This window comes from Antedon bifida, chromosome 8 (assembly GCF_963402885.1).
Source record: "Antedon bifida chromosome 8, ecAntBifi1.1, whole genome shotgun sequence".
NCBI classification, from domain to species: Eukaryota; Metazoa; Echinodermata; class Crinoidea; order Comatulida; family Antedonidae; genus Antedon; species Antedon bifida.
Genome location: NC_136233.1, coordinates 2,548,367 through 2,560,998, shown reverse-complemented (window position 1 = coordinate 2,560,998; position 12,632 = coordinate 2,548,367). Strand labels below are relative to the sequence as shown.

Here is a 12,632-nt window from a genome sequence, read left to right as displayed (position 1 = left end):
CCGAGGCTGCTGTCTAGTTGGACGCCAAGATTTTTGGCTGAGCTGGAGGTAGAGACACTAGTATCTCCGATATGGACCAAAGGAAATGATGATGCCTCACGGAACTTTGAATGAAAATGGATCATTTCAGTCTTGGAGTCGTTGAACATGAGTTTATTTTGAATGGCCCATGAGCGAACATCAGTGATGCATAATTCAAGGCTGTTAACAGATTCAGAATGATGTGTAGGTTTCATGATTAAATATAGTTGAGTGTCATCTGCATAGATCATATGACGAACTTCCGGGTGGGAATCAATGATGTTGCTGAGTGGTCCAGTGTATAAGATGAAATCGAGTGGACCTTTTACGGATCCCTGCGGTACACCCCAGGGTAGAGCGAACTCATCAGACATCGAATCACCCACAATGATTGCTTGTCTACGATTCTCAAAATATGAAATAAACCATTTCAATGCGGTTCCGCTTATGCCGTATCTTTTCTGAAGACGTTGAAATAATAAATCATGATTGATAGTGTCAAATGCGGCGGAGTAGTCGAGTAGAATAAGTACCGCTTCATTACCTTTGTCTAAAGCAAGTAGTAGATCGTTTGTAACACGTAATAAAGCGGTTTCAGTTGAGTGGAAGCGGCGGTAGGCTGATTGGACTTTTGAAAACAGGAAATGTTCATCCATATATGCTTTTATCTGAGCAGTTGCAATTCTTTCCAAGACTTTGAAAAGGAAGGGAAGATTTGCAATTGGTCTATAATTTTGTAGGACGTTGGAGTCGAGATTTTGCTTTTTCAACAGTGGAATAACGAGGGACAATTTAAATGCAGATGGTACAGTACCTGATGACAGCGACATGTTGACGATTTTAGTGATATGCGGTAGTAGAGCGTCAATGCAGTTTTTTAGTAACCATGTTGGAATTGGGTCAAGTCTACTGGACTTAGATGCGCTTTCAGCAATGACTTTGCGTACAGTATCTTCTGATGTTTGCTCGAATTCAGCGAAACTACTATTACATGAATCGTCGACGTTGACAGTTATTAGTGGAGTGTTTATGGAGTTAAGTTTCTTGCAAATCTTCAGAATCTTTTCATTAAAGAAACAGCCAAACTGGTTTGCGAGATCCATTGAAGATGTGTGTTTCGGCAGAACAGGAGAAGAATCGACCGAGTACAGTTTACTTATGATGCGGAAAAGGTTCTTGTCATCCGCATTAGCGATTTCATTGCGATGATAATTGCATTTTGCTAGATCTAGCATATCTTTATATGCTTTGCATTCCAACTTGTACCTCTGTTTGTCGATATCCAAACCAGATTTCAACATTCTGCGTTCTGATCTCCGTTTGACGCACTTCGCTTCACGGAGTTCATTCGTGTACCATGGTGCCCGTGGTCTAATGGTGATCAGTTTAGTTGTTAACGGAGCATGTTGGTCAAGGATGTACTGCAATACATTATTGTATTGGTCAGCGAGATCGGAGACATTATCTTCCGGTGCGCAGACGAGCGGCGAATTCATTATATCTTCCACAAAACAATTTAGATCAATGTTACGAAGTTTGCGGAAGGAGGTTGTCCGCGTTGGTTGTTTAGGATGTGATAAATCCATCAGGCTGATGACAGCCATATGGTCGGAAGGTAGTCCTTGTTTGACAGTGGTTTGTTTTATTATGTTGTCGTTTTTCCGAGAGATTAGAAGGTCCAATGTGTGCCCACTAACGTGAGTGGGGCCTTGGACATGTTGATGAAGACAACTCGTGTCAAGCAGTTCATCAAATCGCTTGGTGTTGTTGTCCAAGAGGTCATCTGTGTGAATATTGAAATCACCAACAATCAGAAGGTTTTTGGTGCAAGAGACTGATTCAAGAAGTGATGAGAATTCAGTGATGAACAAGTCAAAGGTAAGTTTGTTTTTGGTCGATGGTGGTGGTCTGTAAATTGCAATCAAGTTAATTACAGATGAATTGGAAGTGATCTTGATATCCATATGTTCGAAAGACCGGAAACTTGTTGAAACATTTGGTTTTATTTGGAGTCCACGGTGCGAAATGATGCATATTCCACCTCCGCGTCCACCTGTAGGGCGTGGCGCGTGTGACACCACGAAATTTGGGAGGGTGTTACTCACGTCCGCGATAAAGTGGTTGTCACTTGCATCACCTTTCAACCAACTTTCGGTAATTACTAAAATGTCACATTCAACATCCAAAATAAAATCACAAATGTGAACAGTTTTATTTCTTAAAGAACGTGCATTCCACAGTCCAAAACAGATGGAACTCGAACTACGAGATTGTTCAGTATCCACGGAAACAGGTCCGCGAGGTTGAGAGATGTGTTCAGAGGCGGCAGAGATAAGCTTGCTTCGTCGTCGACCAGCCTTCTTTCCTCTATGTGTTTTTCGAGTTGAGAATGCTCGGCATGTGGTAAAGGCATTGATATTCAAACGATTTATAGTGTCAATTTCAGATGGAGTCAACGATGACTTTAAGTTTCCAGATAATCTGAGAAGTTGATCACGATCGTAGTAAATCATAGACGCTATAGATGAACTGACAGGTTGAAATTAAAGTCAATGAACACCCGTTATGATAAGACGATTCGGTTCTGTGAAGTAAGCCGACTACTACAATCCTAGGCCTACCGTAGTTGACAAATCCGGCAAAGAATGTTGAATGAACCGTGGATACGGCTGACCGCGAAGGCTGACTGCACAGGAATGTGAGTAGAAAGGCAAGCGAAACTGGCCTAGGAAAAACGGAACATTAGTTTCGCTAATAGACCAACGATGTTATCTTCACAAATATATACAACGGTCAGTAATAACCAGGAAAAGTTCGATGTGGCATTAAACACACAGATTTCAGTGTACAGAAACTGTAATTTTACAGAAACTTGGAGAACAGATCAGACTGGCCGCTTGTGAGGCGCACACGTCTTTTTAAAATTCAATTATTATTATTATATCTAATAGCATATAATAGCATATTACACTTAAATCATTGCAAATTAACAAACAAAACAAACCTAAACACTAATTCTTAATAAGAGGGTATTACTGTAGGTTGTTTGTAGCATCACTAATAACATATTTTCCAAATGAAAAAAGAGAGATTGTTAAAATGAGTGATTTCAATAAAATAATAAAGCGTTAATTTAATAGCATCAAGCCTTCTCTTTTAAATAATTTGTTATTTTTAAATTAAATGTATATTTATAATAGCTAAAAAATGCTTTAATTCAATTGTTACTTTGTCAAGAATATTCTACAAAAATCTGTTTCGTAAATATTGTAAGAATATGTACAGTCTTTTATTAAACTTGTCAACGCAATCTTGCATTTCATTTTACGTACGGTTGTTAAAAACTACATCATACAATAACATAAAACTTTCTACATACTTTGTAAATGTCATACTGTATACTCTTGCATATATCTTTCTATCTAAAAATAACACAGCTTTTTTATCAGTCAATTTTAACAAAAAAAAGAAATTTTCTTAAATTCAGCTTGTCATATAAAAAAACAAAAAGTTTATCCGATATGAAAATTAGGCATATATTAATTTATTTTTACAAACTATTTAAAATTATGAGTCATTACTTTCTTTTTAGCAATACATGTAATTAGTAGTTGATTACTTTATTTATTAAGTTATTAAAGCCATCACCAAACAGAAACACACAAACATTTGTTATTCCTAATCACATTATTTCACTGGCCCCAACACATCACATTTATTCTCATAGCAGTCAAAACCTAACTTTTGCACAGTAGCACCTGTTGTTAGTAAGGTAGGCTTTTAAAATCACTGGCCAAACTCAACGGAATGCACAGTAGTATATACTCCCAATATGCGACGTTACACGCCAGTTTTAAGCGAAAGAAATACATGCCTAATAAAAATCTCATAAAGAATCGTGTGCTACATAAATCTGCGAAAGGAATGGCATATCTGCGTAACTAAATTGCGAAATAATCAATGTCTGCGTAACTAAATTGCGAAAGGAATCAACATACCTGTTTAAAAACTTGTTATGTCACTGAAACTGACATGGTGCAAGGATCTAAGTGAGGGTGTCATTTTATGTGCAACTTATTACATTCATTCGTTTCATTATTTCGTATACCATGACGACATAATATATCCATAGTAAAAGAAAAAAAAATTTGTGAAAACTTCCAATAAATATTCATTATTGGCATACAAAAAATAAACAAACAAGAAAACAATTATCAGATAAATCGTCGTAATTAGTTAATTAAATAAAACAAATCGAAATATTTCATATCCAAATTATGTTTGGTAATGCAGCGTTTATGAGGTATAATAAAAACAGTTAAAAAATAAATATTGATCGTTATAATTTGTCGTCTGTTTGTAGAACAGTGTTTATAATGTAGTTGTGTAGTGTAGCGTTTTGAAGGATTTCTAGGTGTTCCCCTCCTGATATCTCAAATTCTGAAACTGGTTGTTTTTGTTCATTCTTCCACCTGTAGAAAACAAAACATTTAAAAATCAACATATACCAGGACAATAATTACATTCGATATTTGTCCTACAGAAAACAAAAGAAATTAGAAATGTGTAGAACAATAAAACCTAGATCAAAAAATGGGACTAAAACATTATTTCATAAAGACATGTGGTGTAAGTGGTTATCCCATAGTTCTAGGTTGAAAATCTTTTCAATTTCTTTTAAAATGTATACCATATATCCTCTGGTATAATGCCACCCCACTAGAACATGAAATTGGGCCAACATTTGGGGGGGGGGGGGGGGGGGACTGTATCCGAGGAAAACCTGGTTCAGGAAAAAAATGATTGGCAAGCATTTCTTGTAAAAACTGATCTGAACTTGCTAGAGAGAGGCTACATCCAGATCAAAAGTCAATACTGGGACTATACTCGGGGATATGCCTGTTTGTGAAATCAGACATAAAGTTGGGGGTGGGATTAGACCCAAAATGGGATTATACCCGACGATATACGGCATTTATCAATCTATTTATGTTCAACCTGCATAGAAACCACAGTTCTTCGCAGGGATCTGGTTGATGTTCTTGATTATGATTCTAATTTATCGTCCAATTAATCGAGTCATTAGATAGTAATACTCATTTATATACTTCGCTAGGATACTAATAAACTTACTTTAGAAGATATTTGAGACTTCTCATATTAACTGTACCATCCCCGTCTCCATACTTTACTGTAGGCTGAACGTCGGGAAAATCAGCATCGTACGTATAATGCTCCTCTGTCGGCACATCCTTACCGTGGACAGAGAAAACCGGAACACCTTACAAAATAAATGTTAAAATATTATTGTTTTTTAATTTACAATATTGTAAAAACATATATTTCAATAGAAATTCCCAATTTTTCCCATCTGTAGTTTAGCAAGGCAAGACAACCTAACAACAGGACACTGAGCTTGCCTTGCCAAGATATTAGGAACTCATAAACATTCCTTTGATCTTATGTCTGGCTGCCACAAAATACTAACAATACTGTACTATGTGCAGTGTCTGTTAAAGGGCATGGAACTGATCGTGTCGCAGCCACAGATGAACCCTTTGATCTCCAGAGCTCAGCATCCCGTTAGATTGCCGTAAGTTAGGTATTTATTGTGGCAAAATTAAAACACTCAGGAATACAAATTTAACATTGCAATGGAAATGAAAGCGCCCTCAAACAAGTATCTCATACCTGGAGGTTCCATAGCACTGATCAATGGTTTAGTATCCTTCCAAAGTTCGTAGCCAATTGGAAACTTGATATCGTTATACAACTGTTGATAATCATACGCTGTGTAGTTACGTGTTGGCGTGCTGATAATGACTTCATCTTTGTCCCACAAGCTCTGTACAGGCGCTAGAATTGCACTGCTGGGGTATGTACGCTGCGCCATTCTTGCCTTGATGGAATCAACGGCCCAAACACCAAAATTATCACCTTCAACACAAAAGTATATAATAATTATAGTGTTAGTACAATATATGAATAAAATACTGACAGATAAGGGCGTATCAATTTGATCTCTAGTGCGCGTGCGTACATTTGAGGGACTAGTGCTGTTCCACCGTACCACGCCGAGAATGTTAAAGAGTCGCTATCCAATCGGGTTTGAACTATACCATGAAAGTCCCAGTGGTCTAATGGTTAGGACATCTGCATATCAAGCAGAAGGTCCGGGTTCGAATCTCGGTTGGGGCGACTTTTTCTCATTCTCACAGATTTCCTCATTTTTATCGTTTCAAATTAATTAATTAAATTTCAGTATATCACCAGGCGGTTTAGAATTTATTCTGAGCTTGTGATTTTTATATGCATATATACCAAATATATGATATGTAATATGCATACGTGTAAAAGCAAAGGAGCTTGTAATATAGTTGGACCTGGGGAAACGCCACCCTCTCCTGGCACTCAAAATTTTGCACATGACTACGTGATGTGCAATCCATGATTTCTAAACCAAGTCTCATACAGTATGAGGCTTAGGTAGTGCTGTTGGATTGGCCGTTAGAAAAATCAAGGGACTAAGACAGGACTTGAACCAAGGAGGAGGATTTTAACTATCAAATCACAGTGCCACTTTTCATAGTGTTGATTTTCATCTGTGATTGAGTAAGTTACATAGTATATAGTTGTATAATCTTCATTTTGAATTTTTACTTTTTTGTCAAATCAAAATAACATACATACATACTAAATTTTGTGTATTGATATTAATTTTCTGTAATACATTCCATGTACGGTACCTGATACATAAAGTCTTAGAATTTTTGTGGCACCACCTAGTGGTGATGCGATAGGAACCCACGATTGTATAAACTTGTCCTTCCATGCCTGATCTTGGTGGTTGAGGAAGAAGAGAGTGTACACACAGCCTAGGCTGTGACTAACCAACACCACTTTTGTGTTGCCATTCATGTGGTATGTCTCTTCAATAAGGGCCACTAACTTTTTAAAAAAATCCCCAGCTTCATCTGTAAATAAAAGATATTAAAAATTAATTTAAAAACTTGTTTATTTAGCAAATTTCAGGATCATATTTTTGGAATTGGCGCTATCTAAATGATTAATTGATTGATCACTTTATTTCAGAATAAAAATTCCATTTATTAATATACAACAAACAATACAAAACAGAAAATCACACTAAAATAGGAATTTCTCCCATTTAGCGAAAAGATTTGAAGATCGTAACAGATAGTTCATAGTACACCTTACAAGATAATTTTCACTATTCAAAACTCCTATTCTAAAACTATATATTAAAAACAAATAATATAATTGACTGAATTATACCTAAATAATTACCATATTTGATCACACGCAACAAATTTTTCAGATTCTGTTCAACTTACAGAGCACAAGAAACAATTGTATGCTCTGATATGATTTTTCGAGATATTCTGTATAAAAACTTACTTGGTGCTAGTCGGAAATCAAACGGAGCGCCACGGACTGACACGTTTCTCGTATAACCCTTAGCGACGAGTGCATCCACTAGTCCAACATAATACATTGCTGTTAATAAAAAGAAAAATTATTCATAATTTGTTTATTAAAATATACAAAATTCATCCATTGTTTTAACAATATTGTTATTATTTCTTATGTAGGTTTATAAAGATACAGAATATTTAGGAAAGGTGTCTAGTTAGTCATTCTTCTTTTTTTCTTATCAAGATTTACTCAAATCCTTCTGAATTCTTTTTCTTATTACTATTAATTTTTTTCCTGTCTTTTTTTTAACGAAAAAAGGGAACAATGTATGGTAATGCTAATTTTGATAGAAGGAAATAATAATAATTGTCTTTTGTATAGCGCCTAACCAAAATAAATTTTCTCTAAGGCGCTAAGACCACAAGGCTCGAACTATGTAGAAATTACGTCATTTCATATGCTCAACTGTTTGAAGATGTCAATAGATAGATAAATAAATAATCATGTGTTGATAGCAGTAATTAAGTATTATGTATAAAAAATACTATTTTGATTAGTGATGTGACACTTACTGAAGCTCTCATGACTAGGATCGAACCACTCAACTGTTGACGTATTGCCAAATCCTGGCACCGTGATTTTCACACCCTTTGGAGGTGAACTTGTCCTTGTTTTCCTATCATATACAAGTCTATAAAAAGGAAATAGGAAGGATTAGGGGAAATAGAAAGGATTAGGGGAAATAGAAAGGATTAGGGGAGATATAGATCGTCGGTTAGTCACCAACAACCAATAAAAGAAGAGGGTACAATACATATATTAGCTTTAACAACAAGGTACATAGTTGCACTACAGTACAATAAAATGTTTACACAATGGAATGATGTACTGTACAGTAATAGGGAGGTTTCGGATACGTCACGCATTTGTGAAACTTTTGAGCTGATCCCCATTTCATATTCGTAAAGCGTATTTGTGTTGACGAATATCACCAGTCATATTCGTAACTACAAAACGAGTATAGTTTTTGATCTATTTTGCACATTTTGCATTTGAATTAGGAATGATTCATGATTATAATATAATTATAGATTTATTGAAAGTAATTTACTAAACTAATTTACTAAAATGCCAGGTCAATTTTTATAAATAGCAGTTTTTAAAGTCCTCACTCGCATTGATGTTACGCTAGCCCTAGGCATCTAAGCACCAAGCAACACGTACCTGCGATACGCTCAAATTTACCGCAGTCATATTTTGGACGGCGCCCTCAATATTTCATTGCCATGCGAAACAGATTTTTACTGGCTTACGAAAACGAATACGTGCGCGTGACGTATCCGTTTTCGTTATCGTATTCGTAAGATTGCGAAACCTCTCTAATTTCACTAGCTTACAACCATTTTCTGATATGAGCTTAAAATTCATCAAATCAAATGTACTACACATGGTGTACCGCAAATCTTATTTCAAAACATATTGATTTCGCCATGCAAATGTTCAAACAAAATATGTATTCTTTCTCCCTAAAGTTTCATTTTGTATTACCGAAAACAAAACATGTTTAAATTGGTGATCAAAACGTAACAAATTTCATTATCACGTTTAATAAAAGAATGGAAAGGATGAGTAAGTACAGTAATACCAGCATAAATATTGCTATTATCTATGATCCTTTATCTTGTTGTACAGGAAGCCAGGAAGTGTGGTACTATACTGTACTACTGTATATACTGACCGTTGCACCATATTATGGTTAATATAATTTGTATGGTGTATACCTGCTAACTTTTTCAGTGGCCAATGCGCGAGATGTTAAATTTAAATTATATAGCACCCTCTATGTTATTTTAACTCAAATTAACCGCTCCCTATGTTTAATTTTTTGACATATTGAGTTGGCTTTCCTGTATACAATCAATAATAATAATTTATTTCTCAGTCAAATAAAAACAAAATACAGTTAACATTTTCTAAAATAATAGATAATAAATAAGAAAAGGGGTACCCCACTGGAAGCTTAAGCTTTAAAATGTGGGGTCCAGGCAACATAGTTAAGTAGGGTAAGGTAAGAAACATGTAAAAAAGGCATTTAACTTAACGAATGCAGTAGTATACTACTGTACAACAACTATAAAATACAAATAAACATAGGCCTAGGCTATTGATGCTCAAATTAATTAAATAACATGCAGTCCTAGTCCTAAATTAATTTCAACATGTTTTTCTGAATATTTTTATGGATGCGTGAAAAATAGCTACGTATGCGTGAGGCATAAAAAATACACACAAGAATTGTGCACAAGAGTTGGTACAGTAGGTATAAAGGGCCTTTCACACCTGTTCCGGCACGGTTCCAGCGAATCGAATGCCAATGTTTCGTTTTCACGACGCTTCACACGGCTATGCACCAATCGATATGCCCATAGCCGCGTAAAAATGAAACACTGACTTTCGATTGGATTTTCCGGCGCCGGACTGGAACCGTGCCGGAACAGGTGTAAAATTAAGAATGTAGGCCTACAATATTATATTGTAGGCCTACATTCTTAATTTTATATTATATACATTATGCTTACCTTATATTTTCAACGAAACAGTTTATAAAAGGTGGGATGAACTCGCCTACATCTAACCAGATAAAGAATGAAGTGGTGTGTTCTCGGCAGTAGAAATGTGGCGCTTCACTCTTATTCAGTGTTGCTTTTAATTGGCTACCACCATCGCCTGGCACTGCAAAAAAAATAAACACATTCAAGATGTATTGTTTTGCAAAAATATGAAAAATGAAGATTAATAAAATCAGACTTTAAATAGGCCATTTTGCAGTTTTAATAAAGTTAAAACCCCAAAAAAATAATTATTTCACTTATAAAAAGACAAAAAAACGTTTAATTTTAACCAAAAAACCATTGTCTGACAGACAATTTAAGTTAGTATTTTTTGCTGTAAATTACATTTTTTTCAGTTATACATAATTTTTTTTCAATCCAGCTTTTGGTCAAAGTGAATAACTATTATGTGACATTAAAATGGCATATTCAACAACAACAAAAAATTTTTAGGGGACAATATATCTTTAAAAAATAAAACAAATAGTACAGTACAATAAGTCATTGTTAGAATACTGGCTGATTGATTCATACACTAACACATTATAATAATACAACATTTATGGCATAATAAAAATTGATATAAAATTCACATTACATTGATCATACTGTACTTACAATGTTTACAAAACTTGTGAACTCGCAAATAAACAAACGGAAAAGTGATTATTAAATGCGAACTATAATAAATAAAGACTTGCTAGTAAATCTAAAGCCTTGTCTACAATATAACAATTTATGTAACAAAAAAATGTGATGTGCCCATATATGGACATGACGATGTCATTTACTACCATATTTGGTCATATCACCACCATATTTGGGCACATCACACTTTTTTGTCAAAACTAGTTTTAAGACAGGGCTTAATACTGTTTATTTTTATCTTAGGTTGAGAACAAGTACATTTTTGGATAAAATGTTTTGAATAAAACCGTATAGTAGCATGCCATAGAAAGCTAGGAATTATCAGATACTAATAGTAATACACCAATGAATATTTAATGATACAATTAGACCCTACACTGATAAGATTGAACTCCAGAATACATACAGTACATGCATTTATTTATACAGTAACCCATTTTAAAGTTATTTTGTTTGCTTTCAAGTTAGTAATATGGTGTATTGCAAACACTCTTATCGGCTTGGAGCGATCACACCATATTCGATACAGAATACACACAAAACATTTTTAAAAAGATTTATTTTATATACTGCATTGCAGAGAACATTTTCATTAACAAACGTATTAACGTATTTTATTATAATAACAATAACATATGATAAATCAGAATTTTGAGTTTTGTATTGTATTTTTAAGCTAGAGTATAACATTTGATTACCTGGTGGTAGTGTTTTAATGACATAAAATGCTATCAAGCACATGTTATTAGAATGCTATATGTTAAATTTAATTGGTATTTAAAAAAGTTAAAATCAGAAATATTGGTATACATCTCTCCTGAAGTGAATTGATTCTTTTGACATTGTGGAGCAGTCTTCAATCACAGACCTATAAATTATAGGTCCGTGCTTCTTCAATCTAGTAAACCTTTAATTTAATATTTAGCAGTTAAAAAAAATGCATAATAACCAAATAACATAAAACATGATGGCCGCATGTACTATTATTGTATTTGATATACACTTTATATTATGTGTTGACAAATATGGGATGTATGTACGTCTGTTCTGTAAACTCCTGCCTGGTCTCTCCGTCTCTCTGTACTTACTGCCCTGCCACATCATCTTTTAGAACTCCATGCAATTTATTAACTGTAGGCCTATATAATATTCACATTAGTCATCATAATTATGAATTAATAAGAGTAAGACAACTAATAAATATTTCACGGATCCTATTTCACAACTGAATAGTAAAGACAAGTAAAACACCAACAGTGTTTAATCAACATATTCTCGAAGGCCTCAGCTAGTCTAGGTCTACTATCATTACCCAACCAAAAGCGCGCCTGCTGCTGCCCAATTGATAGTATGTCCACGTCCACCAACAACAAGAGCGAGGCCTAACAAAAACAACAAAGCAAACTCGACTTACGTAAAATAACTGGGTATTTCTTAAATTGTTTGACCGAATCTCCTGTTGTTAAAAGTATACTGAAAATAATAACGCAAAAAAGGGTAAATAATAACTCGATTTTCTTTCGAAAATACATTTCTAACAAAATCGTCAGGGCTTGGCTTGCGCTTGTGTACTTTTTGTTACTACGTTTTGGTGGTGTCGTATGATGTTTGTTTGTCGCCCCCCTCGCCCCTCTCATTCATTAGGGTTTAAACACAACACGTGTGTAAATAGTCCAATCTCGTGACCATCGATCACGCGAAAACTGAATAAATATAAACATGACTGGACACTCTCACGTTTAAGATGCTTTTGTTTCAATAATCATTTCATTTTTCAAAATAGCTTTTCAACTATTCGAAATTGAAATCTTAATGTTTCATTTTAATAACACGTGACCAACACACCTCTTACACGCCCCAATCTTAATAATACTCCGCCGTAGTTTGTGACTAAAGGCCAGGTGCAGGCAAAAA

General features: G+C 34.8%; 1 protein-coding gene across 1 annotated transcript; it reads right to left on the bottom strand.

Annotated features, from left to right (window-relative positions):
- Positions 1-3,125: 3,125 nt before the first annotated feature.
- Positions 3,126-12,302, bottom strand: LOC144849634 (lysosomal phospholipase A and acyltransferase-like). The gene is made up of 8 exons (XM_078706612.1): positions 12,133-12,302; positions 10,038-10,191; positions 8,031-8,149; positions 7,441-7,539; positions 6,768-6,995; positions 5,713-5,958; positions 5,155-5,302; positions 3,126-4,493 (listed from the first exon to the last, which is right to left on the bottom strand). The coding sequence occupies exons 1-8, from the start codon at positions 12,248-12,250 to the stop codon at positions 4,361-4,363; spliced, it is 1,245 nt and encodes a 414-aa protein (XP_078562738.1). The 5' UTR covers positions 12,251-12,302; the 3' UTR covers positions 3,126-4,360.
- Between the last annotated feature and the right edge of the window lie 330 nt (positions 12,303-12,632).

Coding starts and splice junctions, on each gene's coding strand:
- LOC144849634 (XM_078706612.1), bottom strand. CDS start 12,250: ATGTATTTTCGAAAGAAAATCGAGTTATTATTTACCCTTTTTTGCGTT. Junction 10,192..12,132: donor GAAATACCCAGTTATTTTAC/GTAAGTCGAGTT, acceptor TTTTTTTTGCAG/TGCCAGGCGATGGTGGTAGC. Junction 7,540..8,030: donor TCCTAGTCATGAGAGCTTCA/GTAAGTGTCACA, acceptor TTTTATTAACAG/CAATGTATTATGTTGGACTA.